Source organism: Podarcis raffonei, chromosome 6, assembly GCF_027172205.1.
Source record: "Podarcis raffonei isolate rPodRaf1 chromosome 6, rPodRaf1.pri, whole genome shotgun sequence".
Taxonomy (NCBI): domain Eukaryota; kingdom Metazoa; phylum Chordata; class Lepidosauria; order Squamata; family Lacertidae; genus Podarcis; species Podarcis raffonei.
Genome location: NC_070607.1, coordinates 48937110 through 48958353, shown reverse-complemented (window position 1 = coordinate 48958353; position 21244 = coordinate 48937110). Strand labels below are relative to the sequence as shown.

Below are 21244 nucleotides of genomic sequence, written 5' to 3'. Positions count from 1 at the left end.
GCAGCCTCTTCTCCCAGGTCTCGGATTCTGCCAGTCATTTCGGCTAGTTGCATATAGTCCATCAGTTGTGTGTGCCATTCTTCCAGTGTGGGTAGCTCCTGTGCCTTCCAGTATTTAGCTATGAGAATTCTTGCTGCAGTCGTTGCATATAGAAAGAAGGTTCTGTCTTTCTTAGGTATCCTCTGGCCCACAATGCCCAAGAGGAAGGCCTCTGGTTTCTTCTGAAAGGTATACTTAAATACCTTTTTCAACTCGTTATAAATCATTTCCCAGAAGGCCTTCACCCTCGGGCATGTCCACCAGAGGTGGTAAAAAGTTCCTTCAGCCTCCTTACATTTCCAACATTTATTATCAGACAAATGGTATATCTTTGCAAGTTTGACTGGGGTCATGTACCACCTGTACATCATTTTCATAATATTTTCCTTTAAGGCACTACATGCCGTAAATTTCATACCGGTGGTCCATAACCTTTCCCAGTCCTCAAACATAATGTTGTATCCAATATCTTGTGCCCATTTTATCATGGCTGATTTGACTGTCTCATCTTGAGTATTCCATTTAAGCAGCAAGTTGTACATTCTTGAAAGCACTTTCGTCTTAGGTTCAAGTAATTCTAGTTCTAATTTTGATTTTTCCACCTGGAAACCAATTTTTTTATCTTTTTTAAAGATCTCTAAAATTTGGGCATAGTGAAACCAGTCTCGCACCTTCCCTTTCAATTTTTCAAAGCTCTGCAACCTCCAAGTGTCACCCACTCTTTCTATTATTTCACAGTATTTTGCCCAGCCACCCCCCATATTAAGTATTTTTGTGGCTTTAGCCTCCATCGGTGATAACCACCTCGGAGTCTTGTTTTCAAATAAGTCCTTGTATTTAGTCCAGACAGAAAACAGAGATTTCCTTACAATATGGTTTTTAAACAACTTATGAGACTTTACCTTGTCGTACCACAAATATGCATGCCACCCAAAAGCATTGTTGAACCCTTCCAGATCTAGGACATCAGTGTTTTCTAGCAAAAACCAATCTTTCAGCCAGCAGAGGGATGCAGCTTCATAATACAACCTTAAGTCCGGCAGGGCAAAACCCCCTCTTTCCTTTGCATCTGTTAATATTTTAAATTTTATTCGGGGCTTTTTGCCCTGCCAGACAAACTTCATAATGTCCCTCTGCCACTTTCCAAAACATTCCACTCTGTCCACGATCTGTAGGGTCTGGAACAGAAACAGCATTTTTGGCAATACATTCATCTTTACTGCTACAATTCTTCCCAACAAGGAAAGTTTCAATCTTGACCAGATTTCTAGATCCTTTTTAATTTCAGACCAACATTTTTCATAATTATCTTTAAACAGATTCAAATTTTTCCCAGTCAAGTTGACCCCCAGGTATTTCACTTTATTAACAACGTTTAGTTCTGTTTCCTTCTGAAACCCATCTATTTCTAAAGGTGTCAAGTTTTTTGCCAAAACCTTAGTTTTTTGTTTGTTTAACTTGAATCCCGCCAACTTGGATGGCTTTAAGAGGGGATTAGAAAAAATCAGGATAAGGCTTTCAGTGGCTACTAGTCATGATGGCTTTGTATTACCTCTGGTATCAGAGGCAGCATGTCCCTGAACACCAGTTGCCCACAAGTGTGTTCTTGTCCTGCTTGCAGGTTTCCCTGTAGGAATCTGGTTGGCCACTGTGAGAACAGGATGCTGCATTAGATATGTCTTTGGTCTAATCCAGCAGGTTTCTTCTTCTGTTCTCTGATTTTTGAAGGAGGTGTTTATTTTTTAGTGTGGGGTTGGGGGACTCTGGTAGTACAACTGCACAGTATTAACGTTCTGAGCTGATTTCACTTAGGTTCTGGTCTTCCTGCAGGATAGGTGACACTACTCCATCAACCTATCATTCTGGTCATGGTGGCTTTTATAGCAGCCTCTGATACAGCTGACTGTGGACTTCTGTTTTTCAGTTAACATACATTGCTGGCATAACTGGAGTTGCCTAATGGTGATTTGAACCATATTTTCAGGGTTGCAGTAAAACTGGCGATAAGATGATTAGGCATTGCCCTTGAAATGGAGCATTCCTTGAGGTTCTCTCCTATTGGCTGTATTGTTTGGTGTATTTGTGTAGTCCTGCCAGTGTTTTATTAATAAATAAAAGTATTTTTGTAGCAGCACCTTCATAAACTTCAAGCTGTGCTAAACAGTTATCCAATAGCAACAGCGATCCTGAAACTTGATGTAGAGTGTTACCCTTTTGCTCCTAGAAGAGTTGCAGCTCCAGCTCCACTTTTTTGCCTTATCTAACTTTCTAGTTTTGCCTAGTTCAAATAGTTTCTAAATTTGAGGCATACTTTCCACACAGTAGCAAAGCTTATATGTGTGAAAGAACTTAATTCCTTTCATTGCAAGGAAGTATAGTTTTGATCAGAAACTGAATTGGGAAGTCTTGAATTCAAATTTGGCCATGAATTCAGTATTTGGCCTTGGGCAATAATGTCACAGCCTCTGTCCCTATGGTTAAATGGGATACTCACCTCATCCCACACTACCTTGGGGGAGCCAGTAATATAAAGTGAGCACTCAATAAGCAGCAATGAATGTGGATGACATTCTTTTTCCTGCTTCGTTAGCTTTTGCCAGTACCCTGTGTCAACATGTGCTTGCCACTTTGTCCACGATTAGCTTTGTCTATACAGCATGCATTGACAGGAATACTACCTACTAGCACCATTTTTAACCCAGGACACTGAAATGATGCTTGGTGCTTTATTCTTTTCGCTTAATAGAGGGAAGGCTCATGCATGATGGAGGATGATGCAGTGGACATTGAAAATGAAAATGGTAATCGCTTTGAAGAATATGAATGGTGCGGGCAGAAGAGGATACGTGCCACTACTCTCCTGGAAGGGGGATTCAGAGGTAAGCGGGGCATTGTGGGGATTGCTGAGATGTGCTGCCGACTGAACAGTGCCCAGATCCCCTCCCTATCATCCCAAGAACAAAACAGATTGCTAATATTGGAGCTATTGCCCTCCAAACTGTAGCCCAGGCTAAGGGCTCTTTCCCTCAGCAGTTTTTGTTCATGCAAGTATACCCCCAAAAGTTATTCCCATGACAGACATACTGTCTTCACAATGACAACATGTGGGTGCTGATGACGGTTGAAGCAGCTTGTCATGCATGTGTGACTCTAAAGGAACATGGATGTAAATTTCATCATAGTAATGATCTGTGGTATTAGCATTAACAGAAATTTTATGTTATTTGTCTCCTACCAGAAAATGCATTCACAAAAAGCAATCATGCCTTACAAGATCAAGATAGTAAAGTTGCTTTTGTAAATTTCCCTTTGTAATTCTTAACTGTTAGAGATTGCTTAAGGGAAGTGACTTTGCTGACATGGTCAGGAGGAAAAATGTTTTTTCCCATTCATTGCATCACTTGCCATTGAATGTTTTTTAAACTGTGTAACAGGCCAGGTGCTTGCTTCTCAGTGTAGGTGGGAAGTTGCACTTCTGCCAGCACCAATATTTATTTTCCTATGGCTATGAAAACGGCATAAAATAATAGTAGTTATGAGTAAAACCCTGCTTAAATTAGCCTTTGAGGAGGAAATGTGGCCCAAAGTTGGGAGACAACAGGAGCAGCTACAGGACAATCAGTTTCAGCAATATTGTGCATATTTTAAAAAAATGGAAGTGGAGAATGAAATTGTAAAAAGCCCCAGTCTGGAGTGACGAAAGCTGGTTTATCAGCCGCTGGTGATGTATGGAAGTTGACAGCTAAGTCACTTTAGCACCTGCATAAAATATTAAAGGGCCGGTTATGCATTTATCACTCCATCTTTTTTAAGGCTGATAAATGAGAATTCAGCAACCTGCCATACACCTCCAGCACTGCAGCCCTCAGGGCTCCCAGACAAACACATCTTATTTTTCCTCCTTCTATTCCTTCCCCTGTGACAGGAAAATCGGCTGCAAAAGAGAGAATGAGTTATGGCAAAATGTGACCTTTGTGAGTTTTATTGGTGAATGTAATTTTAGCTGTGCACCTGACTCCTTTCTTACATTCAGCCTTTTGCTCTGTGTCAGAATTGACTAAACTGTCTGGTGTGAACATTGTGATTCTGTAGAAACAGTGTTCCACCCTTCTTTGACCAGAGAATCTAGTACATTGCCTCATCAAAGTAAAAGTTGGCATCCTCTTGTATTATCATAGATTGCCCTGGATTCTAATTTAAAATATCCCAAGGAAAATCCCACTGGGAAAGGAAATCAGGCATGAGTTACTAGGGCTCTTTCTTTCCTGTTTTCCTTCACACTTTAGTCTATGGATAAATCTGTACAAAAATAGATAAATGAGACTTGAGAGGTAAGCAGCACCATGACAGATATTCAGGAGTTCAGCCATATGGGGAAAGTATATTCTTTTAGCTACCAATATATTCAGAATTTTGTCTACTGAATTGCAGTATTTTTTTTGCTGTCCCGTGGGTTCATTGCACCCACAAATTTTATTCATAGTTCTCATTCAGCTGATTGACTGTTGCAGGAATGTGTTAACTTTTCAGACCCTGGCTAAGCCTATGGAGTTGGTCTTCCTATGTGCCCCGAGGTCTGGGAGACAGAAGCAGTTAAGTTCCTATGTAACCAGGAATGTTGAGCAGTCTGCAGTTTTGTGCACAGTCTTAGCATGGAAAACATAGACAGCTAATGTAAATTATCCCTGTCTTTGTTTTTGAAGTGGAAATATGGATGCTCGTCAGTCATTTTCACTGCTGTTTTGTACCCTTTCCTGAAATACTTTGGATTAGTTTCTCAGCCTTTTTGGTAGGGATTATCATTTTGCTTGTTGGCTTTGTCAATTAAGGAGCAATGGAAGCCATTTAGATATGTGTAAAGAAGCAAAATCTACTCTTCACATATTCCCTCGAGTGTTTTCTTGATCAATCTATTGGCTTGTTTTTACCACATGATGTTTCTAAGCTATTGTCTCATTGTGATAGGTTGAGACAGGATAATTTGCATTGGGTTCTGCTGTTGCAGTGTTAGAAGATGATGCTAAAAATGATTGAATAAGGTATTCCATAGTGGATATAATTGAAAAGTGTAATTCCACACTTTATAAAGTGGAATAGTACCTTTTGTAGCCTTTAAGGCCTAATTCACCTTTAACATAAGAGTTCACTTATATTGACCGGGTTTGGATGCAACACTTGGCCATAAAGTGCACATAGGTCCTGCTATCGGAAGGCTTGCCATCTGAAATTTCAGTCATCTGAAAACAAAAAATTACACCCAAACCTTGCTGCCCAAGTAGCTCATTCAGTTATCTAAATAGCTGGAGTTTGCTTATTTCCTTGCTTACTTGTGTTTTGCTGGTCAGTGGCAGCCATTTTGATTAGAAACCTGGGACGAACGGAGGAAGGGAAAGAGATTGGGACAAATCAAGGAGCAGGAAAGATTGTCTTTTGCTAGTTGGCTGCAGCAGTTTGGGGTGGAAACCAGGGAGAGAGGGAGATCAGACAATTCACAGATTTGAAATGTTCCCATAGGAAATAATGGAAATCATCAGCTCATTATGTGGTTGCTTGCCTAATGAATGATTTCCTGGGGACCCATTGTGTTCAGATAGCAAGGCCTGCATGTATAGATACGTGAATTAGTATGTTCATAGATGTGTGTTTGTGCATGCAGTTCAAGCACTCACTGCTGTGGTCCTCTCTTCTCAAAGCTGGGAAACAACTTGCAGAACTGCTGGCTTAGCGTCATGTCCAAACAAGCTCTTTTGGCTTGTTTCTCATTAACAAACCACCACCAGGAAGCCAAGGGTAATTCTTTATTTCTTGATTATAGTTTATTTGAGATAAAGCAACCAGGAGCACTGGTTCAGGTTTTGGTTCAGCTGCTGAATCAGATGCTTCTTGGTTTGTTTCCGTGCACCTGGAAGGGAGCAATGAAGTGGGAAGTACTTGATTTGTTTAAATGTGGTTTATGGCCATCATTGCATCCCAACATGACCAGAGAGAGAGAGAGAGAGAGAAAGTGTGGGGATACAAGAGGCCTGATAGAGCTAGATGAGCTGTGAGGATAGAGCTTAGACCTAAGAAACAGGGCACTTGGTAGTACAATCGATTCACTTTATCAGTTTCCGCTTTCAATAAGGTAAGAAATATGATACAGCTGTTTGTGGTAATCGGTTAGCTTGATGTGTTCTCCCCTTGAATTTAGGTTAGTGCAGGCATAGGCAGACTCGGCCCTGCAGATGTTTTGTGACTACAACCTCTACAATAACATTTGAGGAAGATCTCAAACAGAACTACACCCCACCCCACCCCAGTTAACTGGAAGGAGGCATGGTTAGAACGGTGAATTATACAGAGGTACAGCAACACCCTCTGTGTGGGTGATATTTTAGGGCAGCATTCCCCAACCTGGTGGTCATCAGATATTTTTGGACTACAACTTCCATTAGCCTAGTGGTTACCAACTTTTTTGACTACTAGGTGCATTTTAATTTTTGAGTGGGTTTGTAGGATATTCACAGAACAGCATGTCACCACGACATAGAGGAAGTAAAAGTGGAATCCAACATAGTACTAAGTCTCTCATTCAATCAACACAAGACTTTCTCCTTGCACAAAAGAACCTTCTCCCCCTGAACATACCCTAAATTTATTCTATGGGTTCCCCCTACTCTCTGGAGCAGATTTAGGAAAGAGGGGAATGTCCCATTGCACAAGTTGAAATCCTTGCATTGATAGGGCATGGTAGTTGAAAACCACCCTTAGTGTTCATTTTGTTTGACAATCTAAGTATTTGCAGGTTGGACAATAGTAAGTATACATGATACTGTTGTGACATTTGTAATACTTGACCTAAAAACCACATTTCTCTATTATTACTATTTTACATAGAAGAGTACACTTAATTCAGTCCCTCAATAAAGGTTATGAATTCAGTGTTAAGAGAATAAATAATTTAAGATGTAATTTTAAACTGTTTTTAAGGGGCACGCTGTGCCTGATATTTAAAAAACTATGATTTAAATAATATTTGATATAAAAATTGTACATTGGTTGGTTCAACTAGTGCTTTACCAGCAGTTTTGATTTCTGGATGCTGAAACTTTTGAGTGTTAGGCATAGTACAGCAGCAAACTGTGCCCAGGTTGGAGAATTCAGACTTATCTCACAACATCGTAAAGTTTTGTTGGAGACTCCCCTGTCAGTGGGGCCTGAATTTATATCTACTGAACTTGATGAAGAATTGGTCCTGTGTTCTGCGTCTAATGCTCCAGCCTGCATCCTACTTGCTGAAATGCGGGAGGCATTGGGTTTCTTCTCACTTTTCCCCCCTTTTAAATTCCCTGCATTTGTAGCAATCCCTCACTTGTTCTAAAGAACAGCTACTCATTTACTGTAGCTGTTTACATTGCAAGGTTATCCCTTTAAAGAATTGCAGAGAGAAGTTGGGGGGGGAGTGGAATGCCTTTTTTTTCTTTGAAAGCTTAGCAGTTTTGTCTGTGCGTCTGTTATTTGTGAGTGGGAGGGAGGAAGAGCGGGTGAGAAAAAAGTGCTTTATCCGAAAAGAATCATATTGGCTTTGTGCTGATAGAGGCTGCTGTCATCTCTTAAACGGCTTAGCCCAGTCAAAAGGCTAGCGGACTTAAAACAGTGTCTTACACGAGGATCGATGGAGAAAACACGGCAGTGGTAACTGTGAGGAAAAAAGGGTGAATGCAAGAGAGATAACAGTAATGATTCCATGGAGGGGAGCTGGAGGCAGGCTTGCTCTTTGTAGGAACCTTGCTTCAAAGGAGTCTGAGCTGCCTGGTCCCCAGGATGTTGCTGCCTCTGTGTATCTAAGAAGAGAGCCCAAGCCCCCTCCCCGTTTGCTGGAGCAAATGGGCTAAGTAGATTAAAGCAGGATAGGTTATCTCTTCCCCCTATGTTGTATCACTTTTAGGAGATTTTTTGGTCAATCAGCATATTGTGTCATTCCTTTAGCCAAAGGAGGTGAGTTGGTGTTGGGAAGGGGGGTAAGAGTCTAAACTGCACAGTGAGGGAGCCATTGGGAAAGGGGGAGTTGGGCGGAGGGGGGGTGAAACGGTATGTCAGTTTATCGATCGCACCTCAGCCAGGAGAGCTGCAGGCACAGCTATGCGGGCACGAGCAGCAGCACTCCTAATGTGATTGAAAGGCAGTTAAAATGGCGGTGACCTTTTCAGGGGGAATTAGATTGCCTGCCAAGAGTGGTTAGAGGGAGTGATAACGCCAGCTTGAGGAAGCTGTCCAGGCAACTTCAAAGAGAGAGAGACAGAGACAGGAAAAGCAAGTGAGCGCAAGTCCCATTTAAACTCTGAGCTGTACTGTCTGATAGAGCCAAGATTGCTGTCCTCTCTAGATATGAAGGGTTTGAAGAATGTAGTCAAGTTCCCTGTCCTTGCCCTTCCTGCACTGCACCACCTTGTCAAGGAAAGCAACAACTGGCCAGCTGTCTATTCACCTGACACTCTTGGGGATTTCAGTTGCCTTGAAAATAATACACAGAGGCAAAGCCCTAATGACTGAAAGACAGTATGCAAGGCTTCCTAGAAGAGTGATTACTAGAAACCTTCCTATGAGGAACTGTGTGGTATATTCTGAATTTGGAAGGTCTTTCACTTACAAGCAATTCAAAGGTGCTGGTGTTCCTACTAAATGAGAAACCCCATTGTTCTTGGTGTTCCAGGTTTCTTTGTCAAAAGATTACTAACCAGCTGGGTGGCTCCTAAATTGAGCCTTCATGGCCAGAGGCAGGATCCTTTGGAGTACCAGATACTGGGGCCAACAGTGTAGGGAGGTCATATCTTGCCGTTCAGCTTCATGGGGGCATCTGGCTGGCCTCTGTGGGAAGCAGGATACTGGACAAACCCGTGACCTTATCTAGTAGACCTTTTCTTAATTTGGAGATTGAAGGACTGGCTCAGGAGCTTAACTTCTGTGCCAGAGCAAAGTATTTAATAGATGGTATTGTCACCTACACTTGTTATGACTATTTGAAGAGTCAGATGAATTGCTTGGCATTTCCTGCAGATGGCTGTCATCCCACTCTTGGCTTACAGCCTGCTTCTCCCTTTAACTTCAAATGCTTTTTGCTCTGAGCACTGATGTCACAGCAGACTTTTTGCAAAATAAACTGCAGAAGTGGCACCACAACCAACAACAATAGTGATTGTACTTTTATGTGTGTAGAATCCAGAAGCATGCGAAGTAGGTATCTAGGAGTGGCACATGTCTGTTCCTACAGTAGGGGGAAATACAATTATGATACGTAATAGTTTTATAATATGAACATTCATGGAAACCCTGCACTTGACATATGGAAATGCATAGTCTCGTCTCACTCGAGCTGTTTTGTTTTCTAATCATTTTGAAATAATCTGCCTCTAGCAAAATGTGGATGTCATACAGTTGTTCTGCTAGGAATCTTAAAATATACAAAGGGTGACATCCCGCCTACTTTCTTTTGAAATTACCAGCTACATTTTCTTGTTTTTTCCCCTCTGGAGCACAAATAGGAAGATGCTTTTCTTTGAGAGCGCCTGCAAAGCTAACAGGCGTGTGCCTGATTTCCATCATCCAGTTTGTTCAGTTAAAGTTGCATTTAAGGTCATATCAAAGAGAGCTGGCAGTGGCATTAGACAATGAGATTTCCCAGAGGACTGACCAGGAAATAAAAGGTATCTGTAGTGTGTACAGATCCTTGGATGAATGAATCTGTAACTAATATTTGTTATCCATGGATTTGAATGGACTTGGCAGAAGGAAGGAGAGCTGTCAGTGGAGCAGCTTTCGAATTTCATATCTATGACGTCCTTAATGTCTCTCTCCTTCTCCCAGTTTTGAAAATCTGTTTCAGATATTGCTCCTTGGTAACATGCTCTCTTTTGCCTTATCCCACAAATTAAAAAAATATCCCGGACTGTCTGCTTCCATAGTTTAATGCTGTTCTTTTAAAAAGAAAAACACAACAAAAACAACAATATTTCATTTTATTTATTTTTTAATTTATCAGTTCAGAAACAAGTACACTGTGTGTCTTGAACAGTTGAACAAGAACCAGTAAAGACAACTAAAGGAATGCTCATGTTATTTCTGCTCTTGTTAGCCCCTACAGATCTTTTCTAGCCCTTCTGCTGCTGCACAAATGTGCATACACAACACTTTGTTTTCTTGGTTTGCTTGGATAAAGATGAAATGCCATAGAATGAAACTCCCTTACGATACAAACTGTAATATGTATTTGTTTATATGTGCATGTCTCTCTCATTTATACACTAAGCAGCATGTTCGCTATTGCAAGGTGCCTGCCACATAGCTATCTCTTGTTTCACTCAAAGGCAGAAATTGCTCAAGACTGCTAACTAATCTAGTCTTGCTTGTCTTGAGCTGGCCTGCAACAGTTTTCCTTGTGTGATGTGGATTCCTGTTGTAAGCTTTTTGTGTATACTGCACTGACATGCAAAAGTCCTGCACCAAGGAAATGTATCTCTCTGCAGAAGATAAATTGAAATACCTGAATGAATTTACTTCGTGCAATCATCACAGGATTTCTGAAGCAGAATTTAGAACCCTTTTCCCTCCTTTGAGCAGTAGTGACTTTAAAGATGTAGATTTAGCGCAGAGAGTTTTTTTTTTTTTTTGGAACAAAACACACTTTGGAAAGAAATTCAAATTGTAGTTTCTTTCAGAATGGCACCATGAATAAGATAAGTAAAACCGACACAATCCAGAAGATGGAGATGTAATATGTTTGGTGCTTCTGTGCTATCAAAAGAGAAAGAGAAAGACAGAGAAAAGAGCCATTGTATTTCCTAAGAGCCCTTTCACTAACTGAGGAATCCCATGCAATTGTTATATGTCATATGCGTGATATCATCTGTTGGCTAAAGCTGAATCCTAACCCCACTTTTCTGGGAGTAAGCCCCACTGAATTCAGTACGATTTTCTTCAGAGTAGGCATGGTTAGGACTGGGTAATAGTCTGAACCAGAACTCAGGAACCAGGTCCTTACTTTTCAGTGCAGAGTTTTAGTCTCATTTGGGATATTAATTATTAGTTCATCTTAGATGCCTAACAGTTAAGCAAACCCTGTCTTGGCATGGTCTACCTTTCTATTACCTAAGAGGAGGCAGGATGAGCATTAGTGGACTCCTCTAGTTTCCAGTCTACCAAGTGGGAAAATTTAAGTATTTGAAAAGTTAAGTATTTGAGGTGTTTAGTGAAATACGATTTAAGGATTTGTGGTATGCTCATTCACACACATAGTGGAAGATGATATCTGGTTGCCTGATGAACCACCCAACCTTAGAATTAATACGGTGCTTGGGAAATACTCTTCTTTTCTTAAACGACATACAAAACTTTATTGAAATTAGTTTTATGACGTTTCTAGTTTACAAGGCAGAGAAACTACTCAACATCCTAAGTAGCTTATACTGTACAATGAAATGCTGGGAATATTTTTTTTAATGTTGTTTATAGTTCAACACTCTGACGTATACTGCTACATTGTATAATCTGTAGCTACCACCAGCCACTTTGTCCCGCTTAATGCATCTAATGCATTCTTTTGTGAACCTCCCTGAGATCTGTGGATGAACGGTAGTATGCAAATTCAGTTAATAATAATAATAACAATCATAATGAAGTATCCTGTATAAGTTTTTTTTTCACAATAAATCGGCAAGTTGCTAAAGTTCTGGTGTACCTAGGACCTTTTTTGGCAACAGCACAACGGCAGAAAAAATTGCTATAGCCTTCATGCTCTGTACCACTTTATAAGTCGTAAGAGAAAGATATAATTGAAAGTTTTTCTACTTCAGCAACTTGCTGTCTTTCCATACAGAAAGATATTTTTTTTAACCTGAGAGATTTTAAAGGTTCACTTGGTTGCTTTTGTCACCCCGGAAGGCTATACAGTGTGTATTTCCTGAATGCCTGTTCATTTCCATTCAAATTTCTGGAGTTTTGAAAGCGTAGATGACATATTTGAGGTCTCATTTCCTCATGAACATGGTAGAATACAACACAGTGTTAAAACTTATATTTGAGTATTTATTGTCTGACTACAACACAAGCATAGGGAATCTGAAATGAAAATGACAGAGACGTGCAGCATTAATGTGTTGTAATGTATCTTTGTCCCCTAAGAGGAATATTCCTGTTCAGAGGCAGACTAGGGCAAAAGCTTGTAATACTTTCTGAGTGTGGGAGCACACACTTTTTTCTCTACTTGCCTAAAGCCATCCCCACTATGATATTTAATTCTGAAGGGCTCAGGACAATCTATGTACCATTTCTTGCTGCCTATCTTGGGGAGGACAGTTTCTGGAGAAGGAGAAGGTATACTTGGGGGGGGGGGAGTTATTGTGTAGTGCCTCAATTTTTCTTCCCTGATAATATAAGCTACTAAGCAGCGTGAGCAAACTGATTCCCTGTCTTTCTCCCTCTGGTTCCTTTTATTGTATTTTATTTGAATTGACAAACTCAACTTCATAGGTCCTAAAAGTTCACAGGTGCTTGTTGTGGTGACCCCCACCCCCATCCCAGTTTTTCTTTTTCAATTAATTTAGAAACTACTATACTTCTGTATACCTAGGACATTCCCATGTAGAAACTACTACCTTATTTTTAGGTGAGTCAATTTTGCTTATGAACAGGGTTGCCCAAGTGGTATTTTTTGAGGTGGGGTGAGGAATAATAGCAATGTATTTATAATGGCCTTGTGGGATGGATAAGTCGGAATAAGTTCAAGTTACAGAAAGACAGGCTTCAATTAAATATTCGGGAAGGTTAAACTAGGGTTCACTGCTCTCCTGTAACCTTAAAAAAGCAGGATAAGTATTGCATGAAAATAATTCTGGTGCCTATTGCATGACAACTTGTGGCACCACTATTTCATTAGACAGTGCAGTTTAAATAAAGGGAATAACTGATGCTTTATCTATTGCATGCAAGATTATTGAAACTTGAAAGAGTTTAAGGCGAATCTTAGTATCTGTTCTCAGTTTACTCAAATGCAGCATTTGAGTAAACCATTTCCTTTATAGCATAGCCCTCATGTGCTGCAACAGGGGAGGAAGAGATTAACCGGCTGTCGGGGGACAAAATTTGATTGTTAGGTGCACTAAATTGGCAGGAGGAATCTAGGGTAATGGGGTGACATTTAAAAGTACTCCATGCTGGAAACTGAGTAGGTTCCAAGTTGAGAACATACATTTTAATGTACATTTTCTTGGCTGTTGGACTAGCAGGCATGAGCTCATCTACTCTTGGTTCTCACAGCATTACTGAAACAATATTTTGTGTATGTGTGCACCCCCATGCTTGGTATGAAGGTTCTAGTCCGTCATTTTTTTCTCCTTATCCCCTCTCCTCCCCCTGCAAAGCCATCTGCCTTGAATACAGCTTCTCCTGTGAGCTTTGGGGTTGCCCTTCAGCCTCAGCTGTCAAGATATTGATTGACGCAATTTTAATAGCATTTTAAAATACAGTTGTTAAGTTGGGGCAGTGGGACTCTTCTCTTACTCCTCCTTCCTACACCTCCACCACCACCAAAGAGGGGAAGTGTGGTTTTTCAATGACTTTAAACTGCTTCTTGTCTTTGCATGTCGTCTCTTGCACCAAGCGGTGAAACGCATTATCGAGTAATGCCCAGAAAGTGGTTAACTGCGTTTGACACACGCCAACTCCCTGCCTCCACACTGGATAATTGCATTGTCAACTATTCAGTAAAGTGGCAGGTGACACTGCTGCCGGATTGATTGTCCTAGCATTGAGGCTCCTAAGACTGTCAGCTTCCCAATCGATAGCGTTTACACAAGACACTGTGACTGCATCTGTAACTAATTTCAGTTTGAAACTTGCAAGACACTGCGCTGCCCCTGTTTTCTGGCTACATGTGTTTAGTGACTTGCTTCCTTTCTTTGGACCACAGGCTTTATACCATCCTGCTTCACCCCCCTCCTTCCTTGGAAAGTGCATTCCTGTTTTTATTTTGGTGTAGCAGGTGAAGAAATCGATGCTGTGTGCTGTGCCCTCAAAAACAGGCAGAATTACTGCAGATGGCTAACTAGCAGCTCCAGTTTTGTAATCAATAGCCTGATCAATTGATTAAATTAACACTGATTTTCTTCCGTCTTCCTGGCCTATATGAAAAATTAGTTTGCAGTGAGCATGCAGGTTTGGCTTATAAAATACAGGCCTTGTTATGCTATCCCATGACTCTTTTCTATCAAGTTTGAGTGCATTGTTATTTAAATCAGTGGACAGCAAGACATGCTGCTTCCACTAGTGCCTTTAAATGGGGACATTGCTCTGGGTTGCTTACCAAACTTGACTACTTCATGCTCGGCTGCTTTAGAAAAGTCGTCCCCTCTGCTTTTCCGCCTTCCTCTGTTATTGGCAGAATTGCAATGTGACTGTGATCCCTGTCAGTGGTGCTTATTGATCCAGTGATGTGAACCTGTTTAGTGATTCAAGATTACTTTAATTCCCCTCTTTCCTTTTTTGTTTTCCCTCGCTCCTTACATGAACAAAAATTCCCCTGAGCCACCTTCATGGAAATTACGCCAATGATTGCTAAGCCTCTGCTTGCAAATTTCCCTTTGTATGGCAGCCTTCCACATACAAGCACACAAATGCATGCACGCCTCCTGCTGAACATTAGCCTGGCACAGAACTGGAGGAATTGCCATAGCAGCTTGGATGTGGGATCCTCTTTCCAGCTGTATCCACTGTGTGATGGAGGCACAAAGGGGAACTTGTGTAGTGCTCTCAGCCAAGTTCTGAGGTGCTGTTTACAGGAGGAAAAATCCTTTTGCAGGCAACCAGCTTGCCCCCTGAGGCACAGGCTTGATGACTTTCACCTTGGCATGCAGCAGTACCACAAAATATTAATGGCCATAAAATTATACAGCCCCCTCTTAAAGTCTCCTCCTTGGTGTGTTAGTAAAGATGACTACAAGCAGTTGGGATGCAGACTTGCAGCCTAGGCTCTGTTTTCTTACAGCGTGAAAGATGACTTTAGAGTGGCAGCTCTACTACAATGATCCATATGCATGGCCTCAAACACTGAAGACCTATGTGTGTATTTTATAAATCCCATGATCCTGATGAAGTTATTTCATAGCAGCCAGTGAAAACCAGACTTTGCATTTTTCTGTGGTCAGGTTAGTTTTCCATCAACCTGGAGTCATGAACATTACTAATCCAATTCATCTTTACCTGATCGTTTATAGTGCAACAGGGTAATAGAACAATGCAATTTAATAACTAATTCCAACAAACATTAGCCATCAAAGGTTGACTACAGCGATCCTTTCCTTTTGCCCTTTCTTTTTAAAAGAGTCAAGGCAGTTTGCTTTTCCCCAAGCCATTTTTAAAGGAAAGCTACATCCGTGCCACTATGCTCTCTTGATGCTAGTTTGGGGATGTTTCGGCAGCTGAGGAAACAAACACTGCCAAGAGCTGTTCCCAGGAAATGTGTGTGAGGCCTGGCAGCATTAAAACACTTTTATTGCTGCTTTTGGGGGGTGGGGGAGAGTTATTCCTTATCCAGGAAGGAGCAAGCAACACTTTAGGCAAAGCAGGTGAATGAGCTCAGCCAGAGGTTGGTAGATGTTGTGGGAAAAGTAATTAACAAAACCTGCTGTTTTTTTAGTCTTTAACTAGAGACTGTATTTTTTACCAAATCTCTCTATATTACCCACAAGCGCTGTAAACACTCCTCTGATTTCTGGCCATTACAGCCTTGGACAGGTCTGTGCACCAAATGAGAGGTAGAGCATAATTCAGTTTTTGGATTTTTTTTATATTGTGAAGAATCAAGTGTTGTGCCTTGTGCACCTTGAGCACATTAGGGACCAACACTAAAGACTCTTCCGTCGTAGGAGCAGGACAGCCAAGATACGCATGTCATAAGCAGATTAGCTCTTCTGCTCTGCACTAGAGCATTGCTAGAGGTTCTTCTGGCAGGTCATTATTTCATTTGTTGCTTATTTATATTTTGGATTTATATCCTGTCAGTTTTACTCAAAAAGAGCCCTCTAGGTGGCTTACAATTTAAAATCAATAACAATACACAGCAACGTATCCATAAATGACAACCAGTGACACACAGTTAAATTATAAGCAGTAGCAACTTCAGTAGGAAGTAATCATGTGTGAGCAAATTTGGAATAATAAATAGTGAGTGAAAACAAATAGTCGATTCTTAGCATTCCGGACAGTGGAACTCTAAAGCCATTGTGTGCTACTACTCACAATGCCTAAATGATAATCAGACAAGTGGGAGATTTACCCCTTAAATTCTGTAAAGAATAAAACAGATTCTGTGCTTTATTTGCTCCAGTTCTACTCTTCACTTATATAAAGATGATGTACAGTCTCATTTCTGTACAGAATCTGTTTTTACCATTAGAAAGTTGCATACATAATGGTAAATAACCAGCCCAACTAAGGATACAATTGTACCCCAAGACCATTTTTTTTTAAAGTTTTCTTATTGCTAAGGAAATAAGCAAAGCAAAGTGAATTACAATGCAACTGCTACTTATAACCAAGCAAAGCACGGTTCACGTATGGCCTTGTTATGATGCACCATTGCCTGTACTCCGTGCCGGTGCCAGATATTTTGTACCCTAGGCAAAGCTAAGGGACGCGGGTGGCGCTGTGGGTTAAAGCCTCAGTGCCTAGGACTTGCCGATCATCAGGTCGGCGGTTCGAATCCCTGCGGCGGGGTGCGCTCCTGTTGCTCGGTCCCAGCGCCTGCCAACCTAGCAGTTCGAAAGCACCCCCGGGTGCAAGTAGATAAATAGGGACCGCTTACCAGCGGGAAGGTAAACGGCGTTCCGTGTGCTGCGCTGGCTCGCCAGATGCAGCTTGTCACGCTGGCCACGTGACCTGGAAGTGTCTGCGGACAGCGCTGGCTCCCGGCCTATAGAGTGAGATGAGCGCACAACCCTAGAGTCTGGCAAGACTGGCCCGAACGGGCAGGGGTACCTTTACCTTTACCTTTAGGCAAAGCTAACCTTGCACACACGCATACCCCCCAAAATGGCTAACTTCAGTTTACAAAAAATGATGTATTGTAGAAATCATAAAATTCTTCAAAATATAAAATATTACTAGAAATTCATAAGCTATAACAAAAAACAATCTGTGTAAACTGTGCCCCTAAAAGGTCAGCACTGTGCCCCTCTGAGGTCTGTGCCCTAGGTGGCTGCCTAGTTGGCCTAATGATAGCACTGGCCTCCCTTTACTGAATCCATGGTTCTGAACCCCACCTATGAGCAAAATTGGAATATATTTTTGTTTCTCTAGATTGAGTTGTGCAAGACACCGTATATGTTTCAAGTTTGAATCAGGTGAAATAATATGTTGCCTATCTTTGTGGTAAAAGCAGACTTAAAATACAGGTGGCAGTTTTGTGCACATCCAATTGATTCATGACTGCTGATGCCTGGGTACTTTTGGACTCCATCAACATTTGTAGGGCCCAAGAACAGAATTCCCATGCAAATTGGTCGCCACCTGTATTTATCTTTTTAGAGAAGATGGGCATGCTTGTATATAAAGACTTTAAACTATTTAAAGCGTGGAATGAGCTGTCCATGTTTGTGTGTGTGAGAGAAAGGGGGTGGGGACTTTCTGCGTCATTTCATTCATTTATTTACATTTATACCCTGCACCCTCAATTTAAAGTCATGTTTTCTAAAGCTGAAAAGCTAAAGCAACAACTAAGCTATAAACACCAATATTTTTAGGAAAACAGAAATATATTTAATATATTTGCTAGGTACCTTGATGATAGTAGTAAGAGTGCTAGGTAGGTCTCTCTGAGAAGGGTATTCCAAAGGAAAGGCACCATCATTGCAAAGACTGGCTCTGTTACCATCTGCTGCACTTCCATTTGGTGGGGGCTCCAAGAGAAGAGACAACAGAGGACAATCTCAGTAGATGAGCAAATTGATCCAAGATAAAGTAGTGAAACGGGTATCTGGATGCTGGGCTTTAAAGGTTAAGAACAACCTTTTGAATTGAACTCGGAATGTTACCTGGAATCAGCAAAGCTCTTTCAGTACAGACAAGATATGATCTCTACAGCTGGCCCCTGTTGGCTGTTTAGCCTCAGTATTCTAAATTAGTTTCAGTAATCCAACCCAGAATTTACCAGGAATTGGCTAACTATGATTAGACTTGCAGGGGTGGGGTGTGGGGTGGGCAGTTATCAGCTTGAACTGATAGGTCTTTTGTGCTGCTGAGGTTACTTGAGCCTCAAATGATGAATCTGAAAACACTCATAGTCTGTGTACCTGATCCTCTAGAGAGAGTGCAATCCCTTCCAGAGCTTGTTGAATACCACCTCTCTGCACCTCCGTCTTGTCTGGATTGAATTTCAATTTATTGACCCATATCCAGTCCATTACTTCTCCCAAATACCAAATCAGTACTTTTCTGACTCAGTTGGGGGAAAAGTAGAGCTATTATTGTATAACAGCAATATGGAATGTTCCATTAGTCCTTATTGTTACTTCCAGCTTCCGGAAGTGCAGTTCTATTGCAGCCCCAATTTTATTCGCAACACAAATATAATGGTGTTAGGGCTTTGCAGCAAGAGGAAAAATATTTACATCTTTTAAAAAATATGTGGGTTTTAGTTCTGGAGTGATGGAATACAAATTCTTTCATGAAAAATAAAATTATTGAAATGGAATGCAGGGAAGATGTAGTTACGCACTTTACCAGTGAACATTCATGTGAGCCCTTACTCTGTATGACGTATAAAATATATATTTGTTTTTAAAGGGCATGGGATTTTATCTTACTAGCATAGTCATGGGTGCTGTTAAACATACAGATGTCTAGCAAAATGGTGCTTCTAGGTTGCACTTCGAGTGGGGAGGCATTAGATTTTTAGGAAGTAAAAGGCCATGTATCTTCCCATCCCAAACGTTCTAGTTTGATCATGATTGAAAAAACAGACCCACACATTGCATGCAAAAAGAGGATGGGGGAAGCGAAAATATGTCACAAGAGTGGAAAAGGAAAAAGATGTTGTGTTTATAGTCACCCAAGAGACTAATGCTGAAGTCACCTTCATTAATAAGATAATTAATTCATTTTAATCTAGGTATGCTTGTCATATCATCATATTCTGTGGCAGTGAATGCCACAGACTATTGATGCACTTCTGTTTTGCTTGTAAATGAATTTCATCACACCCTCTAATCTAGAAGTATACCAAGTAGTAGGTCAGGGTTCTCTATTATTTCCCCCCCCCAAACTATTCATAATTTCAGTAACACTTATGTCATGCTATATATCTTATCCACTCATACAGAAGAACCGTGGAAACAGATTATAGAAAAATGGTTCTTTAGAAAGGCATAAATAATCATGTTTAAACTCAGAAATTGGAGAGGGGGAGAGCTGTCTAATGTGTGCAGTTTAGATCTAGCCTGCTACACATGTGAAATGGGCCTCTTTACTCATAGCAAAGGTCCTGTGCTCATATCTCTGTGGGGCTGTTTCTTGCTCGGAACTCCTAGAATGTTCAGCATTAACTCAATTTTGGTGCTGGGTCCAGCTGCTCCAAGGCCAGGCAGAGCAGAGCTGTGTACACAGTGCTCGAGGGCTACTATGCTCTCAAGGTAAGTGATCTTGATAGGTACATTCTGACTGATGAGAGAGTTTGTCTCCCGAACTGTCACAGGGTTTATAGAGGTGCCACTCAACAGTGGTGCTGGAATTGCTTGTCAGAGCAGCCGCCTACAAGAGCAATGGGGATCGGAGACAGAACAGTAACTTTGTTTTTTCTTGGCTTAATGGCTCCCGAGTCTGACCTGCATGCTCACTCTTGTTTGTCTGGACCTTTAGAAAGGCATCTTGGATTAAGACTGTCAGAAAATGGTGTTGCTTTAGCTTCAGTAGGGTTAGTTATATCACCAAAAGTAAATGGTATTCAGCCAAAAGCTAGCAGATTGGAAGAATGAGTTAGCAAAATTATTTTCTCTAAGGAATGCCAAATTGGGAATTAAGAAGCCTTATGACACAATTTTAATAATTTTAAACGTCAGTGATGAGGCAATATACTTGCCTCATCCGAAAGCAAAAATATGCTTCATCCCTTTAAAACTTCTCCTCTTCTTCTTCTTCTTCTTCTTCTTCTTCTTCTTCTTCTTCTTCTTCTTCTTCTTTGAGTCTATTTAAGCTGCTGCATAAATACTAGTTAATAACACGATAGCATGCTTTGTGTTCTTTTAACCACCTCAGATGAGAAGACATCAAAATGGGCCTAAATACACAGCATTTTATTCTGATTAGTCATATTTGGAAGAATGTGGTGATGCCCAATGGCTTTAACAGAGATTTAGCAAATTCTTGGAGGATAGCCCTGTCAGCTGCTACTGGACATGATTACTAAATGGAACCTCCATCTTCAAAGGTGGTCTCCTGGGTACCCATTGCTGGGGCTAGCAGCACAGGAGGTTGCATAATTTGAAAGTACTGAATGATAAGAAAGGGGGAACTTGATCTGGAACAAAGTTAATCATGACCTCTACTGGCCTCTGGGGGCTGGGTTTGGCCAAGATTCTGCCTTGGAATCTGATTTGTATCCCATTCAACAGCCCTGGAATATGTGAAATGTAAGAGAACACATCTAAGCACTAGTCTGCTCAATCTAAAGTTTAAGAATTTCTAGAACAGCAGGCATAGGTTCTAAGTAGGCTTCATACCCAGCACATATCTTTTTGAAAACAAAACAATGCTCTTTCCCAAGCAGAGCCCAACCATCCTCTCTGAACCAGTGCAAAAAAAATTAAAAAATGCACCTCCTCTTTCTCGCACCTGAAGTCCTGACTTGAAAATTCATTGCTTTCTGGCTGCTACAAGGGAAATGTTGCCAGTGGTGTTCAGGATGAGATTGCTTATGGCTGACCAGGGAACTGAGGAAGCAGTGAGCTAGCCTAGATGAGTGAGTCTTGGGGATTTCATTGATGCATGCATGCACAATCCCACATCCTTCCTGCAGCTTTCTCCTCTACATAAGTGGTTACTTTCTAAGTGAAAAGGTGGTAGGACTGGAATAAGCTTTGAAGTGTCTGAGAGCAAAGGTTTTCTGTTTTATTTTACAGTTAGAATTTGAAGCAAGGAGTAGGACTGCCCTTTTGTTGATAACATTAAGAATTGACAGGGA

At 41.0% G+C, this 21244-nt stretch overlaps 1 protein-coding gene across 6 annotated transcripts in view; it reads left to right on the top strand.

Moving 5' to 3' along the window:
- RNF220 (ring finger protein 220) overlaps window positions 1-21244 on the top strand; it is a 331499-nt gene that overhangs the window by 262981 nt on the left and 47274 nt on the right. For all 6 annotated transcript variants that reach the window (XM_053392649.1, XM_053392650.1, XM_053392648.1 and 3 more), the window contains one exon: window positions 2786-2918. In XM_053392649.1, coding sequence (XP_053248624.1) covers window positions 2786-2918 — 133 coding nt within the window. The remainder of the gene's footprint in view (window positions 1-2785; window positions 2919-21244) is intronic.